At 45.4% G+C, this 18,401-nt stretch overlaps 1 protein-coding gene across 1 annotated transcript in view; it reads left to right on the top strand.

The window, feature by feature from the left end:
- POLN (DNA polymerase nu) overlaps nucleotides 1–18,401 on the top strand; it is a 130,955-nt gene that overhangs the window by 16,883 nt on the left and 95,671 nt on the right. Inside the window, 5 exon segments of the mRNA XM_081795420.1 lie at nucleotides 5,912–6,000; nucleotides 6,300–6,339; nucleotides 12,724–12,780; nucleotides 13,606–13,659; nucleotides 14,338–14,403. Of these exon segments, the coding sequence (XP_081651546.1) occupies nucleotides 5,912–6,000; nucleotides 6,300–6,339; nucleotides 12,724–12,780; nucleotides 13,606–13,659; nucleotides 14,338–14,403 (306 nt within the window).

The raw sequence follows: 18,401 nt of genomic DNA, 5'->3' as shown, positions 1-18,401 counted from the left end.
TCCTTTCGTCTCACCTGGAGGATCCCTTTAGCATTTCTTCCTGGGCAGGTGAGGTGATCACATCTCCTTCGGCCTTTCTTTATCTGGGGAGGTCTTCATCTCTTCCTCATGCTTCAAGGACAATTTTTCCAGATGCAGGATTCTTGGTTGACAGGTGTTTCTTTTAGCACTTTGAAAATATTGGCCCACTGTCCTCTGGCCTCCAGTTTCTGATGAGAAATCTTCTCATTAATCTTATTGAGGATACTTGTTTGTGATACTTCTGTCTCTTGCTAATTTCAAGATTCTTTGTTTTTGTTTTTTGAAACTTTGATTATAATGTGCCTTGGTGTTGATCTCTTTGAGTTCCTCTTACATGAGGTTTGTGGAACTTCTTCGACGTTATATTCATGTATTTCATCAAGTTGGAGAAGTTTTAGCCATTGTTTTTTCAAATATTTTTGCTGCCCTTTTCCCTCTCTCCTCCTTTTGAGACACCCACAGTGTACATGTTGGTCTGCTTGATGGTGTCCCACAAGTCCCTTGGGCTCTGTTCACCTTTCCTCAATTTGTTTTCTGTCTTGTTCTTCAGTGTCGGTAAGTTCCATTGTCCAGTCTTCAAGTTCACTGATTATTTCTTCAGCCTGCTCAAATCTGACTTTCAAGCCCCGTAAGGAATTTGCTATTTCAGTTAGTGTACTTTTCAGTAGTAGTTTTCAAATACCCCTGTCTTTAATACCTGGCTCCCAAAAGGAGGAAAAGTGAAAAATGAAGGGGGATATAAAAGGGTGCTGGCCCTTTAAGTCCCCTGGAAGTCTGTTCAGCTGGAGGGAGAGGGTCTTACAACAGTGCCAGGATGGGCAACAACAGTGGCTGGCTGCCTGCCTATATGTCTGCACCTCTGTTATCAGAAGCAGCAATCAGTAATCAGAGTACAGATTCCTGATATTTGGAGGACAGGGTCCTTTTGCCCACCCTGGCTCCTGCACACTGCTCCAGAACCAGAGGATTGCCTGCCATGTGGCTGGGGTGGGAGATGGGGGATGGGTAGCTGCTACTGTGCTAAGAGCTGACATTGACCAAAAGTAGCCACAGTTTACCATCCAAACCTCCCCCTGGAAGTTGCGAGCTGCCAGCAGACTCCTGAGTCCAAAATGGTTGTTGCATCAGACAGCTTCTGCCCCTGCAACTTCTGTCCAAGGGGGAGACAGGTTCTCACTTACAGGTGCTTCCTACTCTGCCATCTTCCCAGAATCTCCTTGACGTAAATCATAAGTGCACAGCCTGACGCATTTTTCTGTATGTACACACCCATGTGACTCCAGCCAGAACAAGATATAGAATATTTCCAGCACCAAGAAGGCTCCTTTCTGTCCTAGTCTGTACCCCTCCTAGTCTGTACCCCTAGAGACAGCCATTAATCTGACTCTGCATTCAGTGATTTTGAGCTTCATGTAAATGGAACCGCACAGCATTGGCTCTTTGGTTCTGGCTTTTTTTTTGGCTCACCATCCACCTATGGGACTTGCTTGTTTGGTTGAGTTTAGCAGAAGTGGCTTCCAGTACAACTTGCTGTGATCACAGCGGCTGTGATTATTCATGTGCGTAAACTGTGGTGGATGTCAGTGCTCCTGCCTCTTGGTTTTATGTCTAAAAGTGAAACTGCTGAGTCACAGGGTGTACATGAGGGTAGTAGGTGCCCCCAAGTAGCTCCTGGACTTGGTTGTGACCTTGTCTGGTCCCATGCGCTACATGGTGCTCACTAGTGTGGTGCTGCCAATCTTTCTCACATCAGCCATTCTGGTGGCTCTGAGGTTGTGTATCACTGTGGATTTAGTTTGCATTTCCCTGATGATTAATCATATTGAGGACCTTATCATGTGCTTGATAGCATTTTGGATATACTCTAGTGATCCAATTTTGCCAAGAATTCACCCATTGTAAAATTTATGCTAGGGGCACCTGGGTGGCTCAGTTGGTTAAGCATCTGACTCTTTGTGTCAGCTCAGGTCATGATTTCACAGTCATGGGATTGAGTCCTACAATGGGCTCCTCACTGAGTGTGGATCCTGCTTGGGATTCTCTCCCCCACCCCCACCCCTCCCCCACTTGTTCGTGTTCTCTCTCTCTCTCTCTCTCTCTCTCTCTCATTTCTCAAAATAAAATAAATAGATTTTTAAAAATTTATGCTAATCGACCTTTTCATGTTGATTTGTAGGAATTCTTTATATATTTTGCATGTGAGTCCTTTGTAATAAATTCTGTACGCAAGTCCTTTGTAATATATATTGAAAATTCTTTCTTCCCATCCAGGGTTTGGCAAACAATACTCTGTGGGGCCAAATCCATCCTGTGGCCTACTTTCATATGGCCTACAAGTTAAGAGTGGTTGTTACAGGTTTTAAAAGACAAACACCTAGGGGCGTCTGGGTGGCTTAGTTGGTTAAGTGTCAGACTCTTGATTTCGGCTCAGGTTGTGATCCCAGGGTTGTGAGACTGAGCCCTGCGCTGCACTGACAATGTGGAACCTGCTTGAGATTCTCTCTCTCCCTCTCTCTCTCTGCCCTTCCCCTGCTTGCACGGGTGCAGTCTCTCTCTTTGAAAAAAAGACACCTAAACAAAAATAAAGGAGAATATGTGACAGAGGCCATATGTGGCCCAAAGAATCTAAAATACTTCCCAGCCCAGTCTGTGTCCATGGCTTGTCTTTTCACTCTTTTTTGTTTTTGTTTTTTGTTTTTTTGTTTTGTTTTCACTCTTAATAGTGGCATCTTTTGGTAAACAGAATCTCTTTATTTTAGTGAAGTCCAGTGAACCTTTTTTTTTTAAATGTTTAAGAATTTTTATGTGCTAGTATCTTTTGTCTGCCTTCTCGTAAAGAAAGATGTTCTTCTGTGTTTTCTGATATAAGCTGTATTATTATTTTTTAATGTTTATTTATTTTTGAGAGAGAGAACATGTGCACAAGTGGAGGAGGGGCAGCAAGAGGGCAGGACAGAGGATCCCAAGCAGGCTCCATGCTGACAACCAAGAGCCAAGAACATGAAGCAGGGCTCAAACTCATGAACTGCGAGATGATGACCAGAGCCCAAGTCGGATGCTTAACTGACTGAGCCGCCCAGGCGCCCTGTAAGCTGTATTATTTTAAGCTACCATCCATTTCATGTGAATTTTTCTATATGATATTAAGCACGGTTAAGATTTCTTCCCAAGTTAGGGGCGCCTGGGTGGCTCGGTCGGTTGAGTGTCTGACTTCAGCTCAGGTCATGATCTCATGGCTCGTGAGTTTGAGCCCCTCATCGGGCTCTGTGCTGACAGAACCTTGAGCCTGCTTTGGATTCTGTGTCTCCCTCTCTCTCTGCCCCTCCCCCACTCACGCTCTCTCTCTGTCTCTCTCAAAAATAAACATAAAAAAAAATTAAAAAAAAAAAGATTTCTTCCCAAGTTGATTTCCATTTACTTCAGCATAACTTATTAAAAGTGCCATTGTTTCCTTACTGAATTACAGTAATGTCTGTGTCATAAATCAGATCACTGTTGTCAAAAGTTCAGAAAAAAACAAAAGTAAAACCAATGGAACGCTGAAGTAGTAATTAATAAAACTGTATTGTGCACACACCAAAGAGACAGTTTGCAAACCAGGATCACTCAAACTGAGAAGTGGAATGAGGCTTAGATGTAAATTGTCATAAAACAGATTATATGGTGTGGAGGCCGTGACTGCTTATTCTTCACACTCACTGATTACAGTATTAGAATTTCTTAAGTGAAAGGGAATTCATTAGTAGTTATTTCATATCAATTTGGGGGCACAATTTGAGATTCGCTTATGATTTTCAGAGGCACAAGCAAGAAGCATCGCAGATCAAGTTGGCCTTACTTATCTTGCAAAATCAATTAAATTAAGCTTTGCTTGTATGACTAAACTGGTTTTGTCTGCTCAGGGAATTTTCAAGTCTGGTCTCCACTTGTATTTGATTTTAGCACTGTGTAACGTGGATCTTTTTCTGGACTCTGTTCTGTTCCACAGGTTTATGGATAGACATATCCTTGTGCGAATACTCCCCTGCCTTAGTTACTTTAGCTTTGATATCCGGTTGTATGTCTTTCGTACTTACAGTCTGTCTTGCCATATAAAATTCTATCATCTGCTTTTTTAAACACCTGCTGGGATTTTGATTGTATTCTCATGTGTATGACAAAGGACTCATACGCAGACTCTAATAGAGAACTCCTATCAATGAGAAAAAGCCAGGTGACCTCATTTTTAAATGGGCTAAAATTTGAAATAATGAAAGATGTGTGCACCCCTACCCCCAAGGCCACACAGCCAGCACAGGTGTCTAGCTGAGCTCTGCCCACAGAAGTGGTGGACAGAGCACGTTTGCTTTGGGGTGGTTTGTCCTGTGGCAGCAGGTGACTGATCCAAGCTGGCCCCGCTTCCTCTCACGAACCGGGCACTTTCAGCTGCTGTTTTGCCTGCCCAGAGCCCAGCTGGGCTCTGGGCTCAGTTCTGCCTGCCGCTTTGTAGTTTATGTCTATTTCTGCTCTGAAGAAATGTTTACGTTTTGTTTTGTTTCTTTTAAGAAGCTGTCTGTTTTTCTCCGTTTATGTCTATTCGTTACTTCTTGTGCCTAACTGAACACAAGGAGTGCACCGACGTGCCAGTTATCTGTGCTGGTTTAACTGGAAGCTCCTGGTGGCTCTTAATTCTTGAGATCAAACAATTTGTTACTAGAGTTTTTCTTTCCTAAGGCGTGGCTTATTCCTAAAGGGATCAATTATCTGTCTTTTAATGCTCTGCTCCTGGTTTTTCTTTTTATCATTTGTTTCTTTGACCACTGAGTTTGGACATACTTTAACTGAAACAAGTGCCTATGGCTTCTTTTTGCTTAGATACTGTTGTTTTGTATATGCATGTCCTACTCCTAACTTCTCTGGACCCTGTTTGTGAGCTTCTTTCAGAATTCTAGTCTAAAGCCCACCCTTGTCAATAAAGAATAGAATGCAGACAACATTTCACCGGGACTGGTTGGTTTAGCCTCCACTCTTTGCTTTCTTTTCTCTCTCTTTTTTTTAAGGATTGCCAATTTTATTTATTTATTTATTTATTTTTGAGAGAGAGAGAGCACAGTGAGGCTGAGGGGCAGAGGGAGAGGGAGAGACTCTTAATCAGGCTTCATGTTCAGCACAGAGCATGATGCAGGGCCCGATCCCATGACCCTGGGATCTTGAGCTGACCTGAAGCCAAGAGTCAGATGCTTAACCCACTGAGCTACCCAGGTGCCCTCTGTTTTTTTAATAATTAAAAATGTTGAAGTCCTGGCTGCCTTCTACTTTTCTTCTGACTGAAATGGCAAGGGGGCAAGCCGTTTATAATCTCACCACTCAGCACTGTATCACCGTGTCGTAGGACATGGTTAGACTTTCTTCGCTTGGACGGCCCATGCCTCCTGCCCCTCAAGCAGGGCTGTGTCCCGCATGGCTGGGCATGGTTGTTCTGAGGAGCTCAGTGGTGTCCTTGTGGGTGCCCTGCCAGGAGAGAGGGCCCTATCGTGTCCTTACTCTGGTCACCAGGCAGTTTGGTCCTGCCTCTTCTGCCTTGGGATATTTTGGATGTTCCGAAGTTTACGGTACGATGCTAGATCCCTCTTCCGGTAGTAACACTCCTGGAGAACGCAGTCTTCCCCGCCCCTACTTTGGTGTCTTGTTTCCTATTGTGTTTCTTTCACTTTGCTTCCTGAGGTTTGGGAGAGAATGATTCTAAGAGCCTGAGTTTCCACCATGAGTCAAAATATGTACTTTTAATGTCCATTTTGGTAAGTTGTAGGTTAGTTTTTATTTTTATAAGAGTTTTGTTGGGAATTGCTTGATGAACAAAATAAATCTTAAATTGTGAAAATATTAATGAGACTGTTTATCACATTCACAGTCTCGTCTCAAGGAATCGGAGCAGGAAGCTCATTTTGTGGCAGGAGAACAGTTTCTTAAAACGAGTAATAATCAGCTTCGAGAGGTAAAGCTAATTTTTTTTAATAAAATATACTTCTTAGGAGTTAAAGGGAGACAAGACTATTTTATGTTGATTTTCTGGACAGTAGGTGAGCTGTCCGTGTTTTCTCACGCTGAGATTCATTCCTTCAAACTCCTGTAAATTCAAGGAAAGCAGGAGGGCAGACTGGAGGCCTGTGGCATTCACGCACGTGTGTCTTCCGGGCTGTGGCAGCCATGTTCTCTTTCTCAAATCCAAGACCCGCTCGCTCACCACGTGTCCCTGCTTTTGTTAAAGACCTGCTGAGTCCCAGGGACCCTCTTCCTAGAACAGAGCCGCGGGGACTCCCGTCCACATCAGAGGCCGTGGTGAGGTTCCAAAATTGTCCCCTTGCTTTCGGAAACGATAGCGTGCTACACCGCGCGTGAATCACCCTCGGGCCTCCTGCGCCCCCTGCAGCGGGCCAAGCGGCAGTGACCCCCACGAGGTGCCCCCCCACAAGGCTGCCCTCCTCATACGAGCCGTGGAGAAAGAGGCAGATGGTATGGTTTTCCAGAAGCTATGAAGTGGCTTCATTTTCTGCAAAGGACAATTTGGTGGAGTTTTGTTCTAAAAACAAATTCTTGACAATCCAGTCGCGGCCTCTTTGTTTCACGGCCCTGCCAGAAGCTAGAAACGGAAAGGTCATCGGTCTTCTTCCCTAGATTTATTTTAGAAAGTTTGAGCCGCCGTCCCCTGCCCGCCCCCTCACCCCCAGGAGCCTGTTTCTCAAAGGACAGGGAAGAGTGACATGCTCCTTTATCAGAGCGCCGAGTGTAAGTGGATGCTCAGCGTCCAGTTAGTGCTGTCGGGTCCATAGGAGGTGGACTCGTGTTGCTGTGGTGAGGACCAGCCGTGGGGGCTGTTTATGCTTCCTGTGCGCCACCCCCCCCCCCCCCCAATGCACGTTACCACCCCAGCACTGCACGTTCTGCACCTTTAGAGCATCCCCGCCTGCGGTCCTCAGAGCTCAGGCAGCAGTGCTCAAGGGAAGCACGGTGACCGGAATCTGCCCTCTTCCACCTTGGCGGACGCCTGCCCTCCCCGTGTCCTTGTGAGCCAGCGGTGGGTGGGGCGGGGCCAGTGCAGGCAGCCACCACACCGACCCGCACAGCTGGGGCAGATTACTTGACCACTCTGTGCCTCAGTTTCCTGATGTGTAAAAGGACAGTAATAGTCCTTTCCCTACAACGATCTTGTGGGCGTTCAAGGTAAAACAGTATTTAGGACCATGCCTGACACATGAACTCTCAAAAACTAACAAGTACTGCCTGTAATTCTTAGCTACTTCATCCAGAAACCTACGAGTCTTCTTTGACCTTCTTCCCCACAACAAGCCTTACAGTCTCTACCTGCAAACATAGGTCTTGAGTCTGTCTGCTTCCCTCATCTTCACTGTCACCGCCTGGTCCTCTCCCACTGATGCTCTTGCACAGCCCCCAAGGGCTTCTGCTCTTACTCTGCTGGTTAGTTAGTCCTCATGTCCAGGCAGAGCAATCTTTTGCAGCATTAGAAAAATCACGTGATTCCCCTGGCGTATATTCCAGGGGCTTCCCGTGACACTTAGATTAAAACTCAAGCCCTCTGGTGTGTCCCCAGGCCCACGGATCTGGCCCTGTCCCTTGTCTGGCCTCCTACGCCCCTACCCTGACCCCGCGCACCCCATGAGCACCCTCGCTCTTCACAGGTTTCTGCCAAGGCTCTTTCTTGGTCTAGAGACTCTTCTGGATTTTGCACAGTGGCTTCTGATTGTTGGCCTAAGTATTGCTTTCAGAGAGGCCTCCCCTGGCCACACAGACAGGAGTAAGGTCCCCGGCGCAACAGTGTCTTCACCCAGATTCTTTTCTGCACCTCAAGTTGTTTTAGTTACTGGTTTGCTTATCACTCTAGGATGTAGGCTGCACAAGTCACAGCTCTGTGTTGACTTGTTCAAGTCCCCAGAGCCGAGTGGCCAGAAGCGGCACCTGGTGGGGCTGCACCAAATATCTGTCGTTTGTTCATGGGGACCCGGCACAGCAAGGGTCGGACCCATCCTATGGGAGAGGCCCCAGCATGGACTTCACCCCTGCAGGGCAGAAGGGGGCACTGTGCCCTCAAGTTGGAGCAGTGGCGGAACCTGGAAAAGCCACACCCTTCCCCTTGTGTAGAGCCGAGGGTCCCAGGCGGATCTACTCTCTGTCCTGACACCAGCTGGCAGTGCTGCCCTTCCCTCTGTGGCTCCTGGGAGCTTCCAGAAAACCAGCGACGTGACCATGAGAACGGAGACGGAACTCTCTTCTGGTGCGGATGGGCTTCCTGTTGACGGAATTAACACCACAACCCGTATGACTTTTCACAAAGACATGATCCATGTAAATCATATTGTTAGCCTTACTCTCTTATTTAACTGAGCAAGTCTTACTATTCTGTGCATTAAAAAAAAACTAACCTGAACTAGAGAGCACATGTAGACAGTTCTGAATTCAAAATTAAGGCAAATCTCTACTTTCCTTCACCCTGTTCCCCTCCTTGTGGAGAAAGATGTGGACTTCAGGTAAAAAGTATAGCCCAGAACAGTTCAAGGAAGGGCACAACTGTGATCTTAGATATGGTTTTATTAGACTTTATATTTTATTTCACAATTTTACTGTGAAAGAAGGTACAGAGGAGTTTCATATACCACCTGCCTCCCATGTGCACCACCTCCCCCACTGTCAGCGCCCCTGCCAGTGGGACCGTTTGTTATAATCAGCGAGCCTTCACTGACACATTATTGTCACCCAGAGTCCACGGTTGATCTCAGCGGTCACCCTTGGTGGTGTACATTCCGTGGGTTTGGACAAATGTATAATGACAGGTGTCCATTATTATGGTCTCATGCAGAATGGTTTCACTGCCCTAGAAAATCTTCTGTGCTCCTCCTGTACCTCCCTCCCTTTCCTCCTTTCATCCCAATATTTTCACTATCTTCATAGTTTTGCCTTTTCCAGAATGTCCCATAGATGATCACACAGTGTGCAGCCTTTTCAGACTGGCTTCTTGCCCTTAGTCATGTGGGTCCACACTTCCTCCAGGTCTCTTTCTGGCTTGATGGCTTGTTTCTTTTTAGTGCTGAATAATATTCCACCATCTAGATGGACCACAGTTTATTACTCATTCACCTACCGAAGGACATCTTGGTTGCTTCTTAGTTTTGGCGATGAGCTGCTATAAACATCTACGTACAGGTTTTCGTGTGGACGTAAATTTTCAGCTCCTTTGGCTTAACTCTAAGCATGATTGCTGGATCATATGGCGAGAGTATATTGTTTTGTAAGAAACTGCCAAACTGTCTTCCAAAGTGGCTGCACCATTTTGCGTTCCCACCGCCGTGAACAGCGGTTCCTGCTTCCTCACCAGCGTGTGGTGGGGTCGGTGCTTTGGAGTCTGTCCATTCCAACAGGTGTTAGCTATGTTCTAAAAAGTCTACTCTCCTAGCTCGTTGGAGAAGGGAAGAATCTCATTAATAGGCTGTCACTGTGGGATGTAGCGGGGACTGAAGTCTCAGTGGTCTAAGTGACATCTGTGAAGACGGAGCAAAGCAGACGAGTTTTCCGAGCTTTTTTAGAGCAGAAAGGAACTCTGTGATGTGCATCCATGTGAGTGTCAACAGAAGACTGTGGGCGTAGCTCCTGGTTTTCTTAGTTGTGCCCATGAGCAGATAGAGATGGCCACTACTCGGAGAAAACTGGGAGAGGAACAGCTTACTGGGGGAGTCCAACATTCACCCTCTGGTGTGTTAAGACAGAGTTGTTCACAAGACACTCGAGACGGAGATACCATGTGACCAGTTGGGTGGGTGTAGTCTCATGCTGGAGATGCATACTTGGAAGTGCTCAGCTGATATTTACTGCAGTTACCCTGGGATGGTGGTCCCCTACCCTGGTCGGAGCTTTGGAAAAACCGTCATGCCCAGGTTGATGGCTGACCCACAGAATCTTGTCGTGGGCTGGACAGCCCAGGCCCAGCCACGTCTTTGAAGCCCCCTGACTGATTCTCATGAGCCGGCCAACATTGATAACCACAGAACCGAACACTGGGAACTGATGTTTAGAGGTCAGGGAAAGAGGAGGTGCCAGCAAGAGGCTACGGGGTGGCTGCTGAGAGAAGGGAGCTGAGAAGAATGCGCTGTCAGGAGCCAACGCAGGGAGTGTGTGATAAAGCTCCCGGGGTGGCGGGTGGCTGCGGCGCTGCCTCTGATCTCCAACCAGCGCTGGTGGGGCTTTGTCCAAAGTTTTAGGAGATCAAATACTTCATTCTTTTCAAGTGTTCTCAGACAGCTCAAGTAGAGATATACAGGGAGACTGTGGTTAGAAAGTTATTTTGTGGGTAAGGTATCAGGATAAGGAGAGTCAGTTGATCTTAAGCAATTTTCTTGGCTAAGTGTTTTCATAATACTTTCATCCCCCGAGGGATAGCTTTTCTAAGAAAACAATAATTCTGGATTATGCTGAGGTAGGGTGCCTCCGCCTGGGCAGTGCCTACTCCCACAACCCCAGTGCTGGCTCTCCAGTTTCTGATTCTGTGGCTAACCAAGGCTCCTGTGTCCTTAGTCTTTATTCAAACAGACAGTGATGCAACTCTGTGCCTTACACTATTACGTTAGACTTATATCATCAGTTCCCCCGCACACCTGATTTATAGATTCAGAACAACCTTAATTAAAACGCTACCAAGAGTTTTTTTGTAGAAACTGGCAAACTGATTCCCAAATTTACATGGAAATGCAAAACACTAAGAGCCAAGGTGATCTTGAGAAGATCTGGAGGATCTTAGTTTGTTGGACATCAAGACTAATCCTAAATCGGGGCGCCTGGATGGCTCAGTCAGTTAAGCATCTAGCTTTGACTAAGGTCATCATCTCATGGTTCGTGAGTTTAAGCCCAGCGTCGGGCTCTGTGCTGACAGCTCAGAGCCTGGACACTACTTTGGATTCTGTCTCCGTCTCTCTCTGTCTCTCTCTCAAAAATAAACATTAAAAAAATAATAATAAAAGATTAATCCTAAATCAATAGGGATTACTGGGGTCTAAGTAGGGCAGTGTCCTGTTGATTCGAACATAAACAAATAGACCAATGGACCCAGGATGGGGAGACCACACGTGGGTATGAAACACACAGTGTCCGAGAGGATGGCTCTGCAAAGCAATGAGTGAGGACACCTCACTACATCCCACAAAAATAAATTCCAAGTGAATTGTATATATAAATATAAAAAGCAAGACAATCAAGACTATAGAAGATACCATAAGGGAATATCCTCAGACCTTGAGGTAGGTAAACGTTCTTAAACAGAACACAAAATGTATCAACCATAAAGGAAAAGATTGATAAATTGCACAATAGTAAACCTCTGTTTATGAAGAGATGTCATTAAACAAGTGAAAAAAAAGCAAGTCGCAGAGGGATAGAAGATATTTCCAATAAATATAACTGGCTAAAGAAAACCCTATCCAGAATAACAAATTCCTACAAATCAAAAAAAAAAAAAAAAAAGGACACACAAACCAATTTTTTAAATGGGCAAAAGACATGAACAGAGGTTTAATGAAAGAAGATACATAATTAGTCAATACATATGTGAATACTATCCAGCTTTATTAGTCATTGGGGAAATATACATTAGAACTACTGTGTGATATCACTTCACATTTACCAGAATGGCCAAAATTAAGGCCTAGGGCAACATGTGTTGGCAAAGATGTGGAGCGGTTGGAATGTTTACATGTTGCTGATGAGGTAAAAATTGGTGCCTTGACTTTGGAGAACCGGCTGGTGTTCCCTCTGCTACAGTTGGCCCTTCAATTCCATTCCTCTCTGTGTTTATATGCAACACAGCTGTGGACATATGGTAACCAAAACCCATCACCAGAATGTTCACAGCAGCACTGTTCATCATAGCTCATAAACAACCCGCTGATGTCCATCAAGGATAAAATATAATTGTCCTCCACTCAAAACAATTGAATGCAGGAGTATAAGTAAATGAAATGCTGCTTCAGACAATGTATAGATGAACCTTAAAACAAAAGCCACACACAAAGAGTGCCCATTCTATTCCATTGATATGATGTTCAAAAACTGGGAAAAGTGGCCTTGATGGTGGAGGTCAGGATGCTGGTTACCTGTGGGGGAGGGGCAGGAGCCGGGGGTGAATCTCGAGTGTTTCATCTGGGTAGTAGCACCCAAGTGTGTTCACTTTGTGAAACTGAACAAACCATATTCTTATGATCTTGTATTGTCCTGTGTGTAATATTTTGACCTTTTAAAATTAGTTTTAAAATCCATAATCCTCTTCTGGTGTTACCTCCCTGACATTATGCCCAGATAACTGTGATGGAAATGTTGGGTGCTCCTAAACTATTGAGTTACAAGTTTGTAGGCATTTTCTTAATTTACTTTCCTATGTGGTATTTTACATACCCTAGATTTAGATTTCATGAATTTAAATCTCAGGAGAAATCTTATTTCCAAGCTTGTGTGAAGTGCCTTCAGCTCCCATATGGACAACAATGATTTTGTAAGGGATTTAGATTTAGACATTTGATAAAACTGAGTTTATTATGAATCTTCATTTTGGAAAATATAGTCAATGCAGACCCTTTATTATTAGGACTTTCTCCAGCTGAAAATGTGTTCAAGATGTTAAAATTAAATGAGGGAATTACACTGGTGACATTTCTTCTCCTTTTTCAGTTAAATGCCCTGCAAGATCTTCATCCATTACCCAAGATAATTTTGGAATATAGGCGGGTAAGTTACCTTTCTACGGAAGTGAGTTGGTGATGGAGGGGACAGAGGGCCCTTTGTCTGATAAGAGAAACCCAAAGTCACGGAAGTGGCCCTGGCAGAGCTCTGCAAGGAACAGGGCTTGTTTGAGCCCGCCTGTGCCCGCACAGGCCTGGCCGAGCCCACGGCCAGCCTGCTGGAAGAAGAGCGTGCGGACAGGAAGGGGACGTGTGTTGTCCTCAGGGGTTTCCTGGTGGACTGGACTCTGCCAGTGTGGGGTGCGGGAGGCTCTCTCCAGGGCCTGGCGTGGTTCACAGCAGTCTGAGCACCTTGGCTGCCTTGTTCACTGATGCGCCCCCTTCCTCCTCAGCTGCCCGCGCGTCCCCTGCCCTGTATTCTCTGGTGTGCGTGACCCACATCCGTAACTTTGGCCACCGCAGTCTGTCATTCGCTGAGCCTGTGGCCTGCTGCCCTCCTGTGGGGTGGCAGCTTAGAGGACTTGGTCACAGCACCAAACGACCCTTTCTCCTCAAAGGGAAGGAACTACTGGAAGAGAACTAAGGGTACCATAAGGGACGCGGGAGGGTGGGTACTCAGAACGCTCCACTTATGTCTGCGACATTTCTGTGAAAAGAATGATTCCGGAAAAGGAGTAGGGCGTCGTCTTTCTCTGTGGGTCACTGTCCTTTAATTCTGGTACCACATCAGGCCTCTGCAGGGCCTCCCGGAGTCACTAGTGCCGACACGAGAGTGGCACATGCCCAGCACCCTGGGAAACACTGCTCTGATGCTCGGTCCTATTCGGGTACTTCAGCGAGAACATGATTACTTTTGTCTTTTGTGACCCAGGTTCACAAGACCAAGTCAGCCTTTGTGGATGGATTACCAGCTCGCATGAAAAAGGTAACTGAAGCCGAAAGGGATACTGTGATTAGGAATACGGTTTCCGCATGGGTTCGGACACACACAGACTCCTTGAAATTTTAGTTAGCAATAAATAACCAAACATTCTTGAACTGTGAACCATGGTTTTGTTATCACTCAGGTCTCTTTATCGCCCAAGTTGACATGCCTTCAGCTCACGAACTGCATTTATGCGGAAGCTGTAGGGCTGACCACCATGTTCCCACCAGACACAGCACCTCTGTCCTGGGCTCACTTCGGGGAGACACTGTTGTTCTCATTCACCCTGAGCAGCCCGCGGGCGGAGGCGCTCTGTGATGGTCCAAGGCTGCTCAGCAAGTGTCAGCCCCCGTCTGGGCCGCACGGCCCTCCTTGATCCACGCTGAGTCCCCGTGGTACATGGCCCTCCTCTCCCCGTGCACAGGGCTTTCAGGGACACAGAGACCCACATGTCCTGGTGCAGTTTCTGCACGGGTTAGGGGGAACCTCCTGTTTGTCCACAGTTTGCTGACATCAAGGGCCCATTCCGAGTTGGAGGTTTGGGGCCAGTGGCCTGTGGACTCCTGGAGGAGAGCAGTGAGCGTTGTGTGCTGTAGGCAGACAGACTGAAGGGTCAGTGTGTTCTTGACTTCACGTGGTATTGTCAGAGCTGAAACTGATTCTTCTTGACTGATAAAGGGCTCCATTTCCTGTACGTGGAATCAGACAGGAACTGTGACTGGAAGACTTTCAGCGAGGCGCTCGGTAAGTGAGCTTTCCTTCTTAGACACCAGTCTCCGTGCCTTGGAGCTGAGTTTGTGCCTATACGAGTGTTTGCCTGTGTACTTTCCCTTTCTAACAGGGGATCTGGTGTCGATAGATGTGTGTTACTCTCTTTATTCACTCAGCCGATACTTACTTAGCACCTACTATGTTTTGGGAACACATGGTCCCCACTGTCACGAAGTGTTGAGTCAGTGAGGAGTCCTTTCCATCCGGAGAGCCATGCGTGTGGGTGCTGAGGGCAAAAGGACACCTGGTTCCTACCGCCCCCTTCCTTGTATTCAGATTTATATGGGATGGTGGCTTCTCATGTCCAGAAATGTGTTGAAAGATCTGATGCTCTGATGACCTCCTCCATTTCTTTGTTGTTGTTGAAGACTGTCTCTGATGAAAAAGCTATAAATGCCCTTGAATTTATGATGGAGCTTTAATAACACTCAAAGCAGTTAGCTTTTTAAATGGCTTTATATTTTTGAATTAAAGATGATTTATTACTAATTTGTCATTGCAGAACAGTTCCTAAAGTACAGAAATGTAAAAAACAAAAACAAAAAACTAATTAAAGTCACCTATTACTCCACCATACAGAATGAATGGTGCTTAACATTTTGGTGTCTATCCTTACTGACTTTTTGCTAAATAGACATGTTTATAAAATACTCTTTTTCGACCAAAATAAAACCACACTGTTCTTTTATACTTGTTAATTTTATTTACGATGTCTTGATATCATACACTAACACTGACCTGAATCTACATTTAGATTTAAACACCTGAATTATTTAGATATATGAATTAAATACATTAATTATTTAAATGTGCATTATAAAATATATATACATCTAAATGTATGTTCATGATAAAGGCATTCAAATAGTGTGGACATTTCAGCACTTCCCTTTCCCCTCATGACATGCATGCAGTGCTCACGGCGGGTGGCCATGCGGGGCTGGGCGGGCTCACACCCCAGAGGAGCGGAGGCCCGGCTCAGGACCCCCTGCTCGCTGGGCTTCACACCCACCTAGGAGGGTCTTTCTTTGGACCCTTCACTTTAGAGACCTCTGCTGTGGTCTTCGCCTGGCCGACGCTAGAGTCTCCTCTGAGAGGAGGTGCCCGCGGCACCTTTCTCTTCGCTGCCGCTGCTGATCCAAGAGTGATTGAGGAATTGTACCGGGAAAGCGTGCTGCTTACGGGGGTCGTTGGCTTTTGCCCGCACAGGCTTGTAAGTTCCGATTTTCTATTACATTGGCAGATTAATCTGTTTCAGTGCTCCATCCTCTTCCAGAAATCTCCAGTGTCTCTGGTTTGTGGGCGGCACTCCACCCAGGTTTTCGGTGACGCTCTTGTTTTACTTATTTGCTTTCCGTTATTTCAACTGAAGTTTTGGAAAGAGAAGTTATCAACATAATGTGTGCATCAGGCCACTACCTTTAACTGGAATCCACATGGCCATTGCAGCAGCCGCCTGGCGCTCCCCTTCCTGGCTGTCCCCGGTGCCGGTTCAGATTGTTTTCAGTTGTAATTACTTCATACAGAGATGCCATGAGCACACTTGCATCTATGTTTTGGGTACATTTTTCTGATGATTTTCCATCACATACATTCCTAGAGAAGGAACCCCTGAGTCCAAGTACATGCTCATTTTTAGGGCTTTACTTTGCTAAGTTGTCCTCTGGAAAAAGTTGTTTTACGTTCCCATCAAACAACAGGTGAAATGCTTGGTCTCCTACATCCTTGCCAACACAAGGAGTTTCATTATGGTTACTATTTCCTGACTTGATTTTTGGATTCCTAGTCCTTTAACATGGAAGTGAGGCTGATGATATAAAGTGATTATTCTTCTCCGAATTGTCTGTTCACACCATTTGCCCATGTGTCTGGAGGTGGTATATTTTCCTAGAGGTATAGAAATTTTCTTTATAGAATAAAAATCAAACCTTTTTAAAATGCTGAGTTATTTTTCTCCATTTTCTTTTGCCCTTTATTTCTTTTTAAATATATACTGTTTGCTGTACTTAAAATGGCTTTTTAGTGTGCAAACAATATATGATAATTCTAAAGAATTCAAACAAATGAAAATACAAATAATGAAGTAAACGTCACCTGAAGCTCCACAGCCCCGCCAGCCACCATCGGTGTTTGGTATTTATGTCTTTATGCCCACAGGCACGCATATTTACACATACGGGATTACATCAGCTTACGTCGTCGTCTGGCTGTGTTTGTCATAGACACTCCCTCGCCACACCCAAGCCCAGCACTGCCTCCATCCTTATGCCCGTAGTAGCCTGTGCTGGCACCCTAGCTGGTGCACATCCTTATTTCCCTCTAGACTTCTAGTAAAATCTCATACAGACTCGTGTAACTATACACATACGTGCAGAGGCATGCAGTGACCCTGTCATTGCTTATTTTCCAGAATTAGAATTCCCTTTTTTCTACCTCTTGATTTTCTCCCAGTAGTAGCTGGTGGAAGCCCAGCAGGTCATCTGACAAAGTCCTGCTTCACTGTGGCTAGTATGCTTCCTGCCGCCGCTGTGCTGGTGGACATGCGCCTCGCGTCCCATTCTCGCCTTCTGGAAGTAAAGCTGCAGTTAGCATTGTGCACACACGTCCTGGTGTGTTGCTACTTGTATTCTTGTGGGGTAGATCATCAGGTATAGAAGTACTGGGTCAAAGGATATTACGTTTTTATTTTTTTTAGTGTTGGTGTATTTATTTTGAGAGAGAGAGACAGAGAAGGAGGGGGAAGAGGCAGAGAGAGGGAGACAGAGAATCCCAACCAGGATCTTCTGTGGTGACTCTTCTCTGTACTGAAGGGTCCTCTTAGAAGGGCTTTCGTCAGCTGCACGGTTATTTAAAGACTCACCTGTTTTCTTATGGAACCTCTGTGCTTTCCTTTTTTCCACATATAGATCTGAACCCAGCTGTGTATTATTTAACCAGACACCATGTATCCTACATGATGGTGCCCCAAAATGGCGAGAGCTTGAATTACATTCTTTGGTTTAAAGTGCACAGAGTACACTTAATATTTTTTAAAAATCAGATTCGGGTGCCCAGCTGGCTCAGTTGGTGAAGCATGTGACTCTTGATCTCAGGGATGTGAGTTTGAACCCCATGTTGGGTATAGAGATTACATAAAGGTAAAATCTTGGGGGAAAAAAAGTAATAAATCAGATTATAACTATTTTTTACCATTTCCAGAGAGTGAGTTTCTCACCACACACAGCTCCTGTGAGAGAGTCCTTGTTACCAACTGCCCGCTGAAATGCCTCACCACCCATTTTGTGTTCTGCTTCATGTTCTTTCTGATAATAGGAGAATGTAAATGTTTTTGTCTTTCCCATGCCTTAACGTTTCGTGAAGCATTATAGGTTATGGTTTGTTTAAGAACTGTTTGAGAAGGGTTGATTGAATTGATTACCTTCAGTATCAGTAATATATATGATAAATATGTTAGAACATTTTTGTAATAGCTGCTTTGAAGTCCCTGTCAGGTAATGCCAACATCTGCATCATCTTGTTATTGGTGTGTTTTGATGGTCTTTTCACACGTGATCTGAGATTTTCCTGCTTCTTCACGTCCGGTAATTTTTGGTTGTATCCCAGACATTTTGATGGCTGTCTGATGAGTCTTGGTCTTGTTTAGAAATCCCACTGAAAGGGGCGCCTGGGTGGCTCAGTCGGTTGAGCGTCCGACTTCAGCCCGGGTCACGATCTCGCGGTCCGTGAGTTCGAGCCCCGCGTCGGGCTCTGGGCTGATGGCTCAGAGCCTGGAGCCTGCTTCCGATTCTGTGTCTCCCTCTCTCTCTGCCCCTCCCCCATTCATGCTCTCTCTGTCTCAAAAATAAATAAACGTTAAAAAAAAAAATTAAAAAAAAAAAAAAAGAGTGCGGCCTCGAACAGCCGGGGTACAGAGTTTTTAAAAAAAAAAAAAAAAAAAAAAAAAAAAGAAATCCCACTGAAAGGTTCATATT

The sequence above is a fragment of the Panthera onca genome, chromosome B1 (assembly GCF_046562875.1).
Source record: "Panthera onca isolate mPanOnc1 chromosome B1, mPanOnc1 haplotype 2, whole genome shotgun sequence".
NCBI classification, from domain to species: Eukaryota; Metazoa; Chordata; class Mammalia; order Carnivora; family Felidae; genus Panthera; species Panthera onca.
The sequence above is the reverse complement of the archived record's forward strand: the minus strand, read 5'-3'. Positions and strand labels throughout refer to the sequence as shown.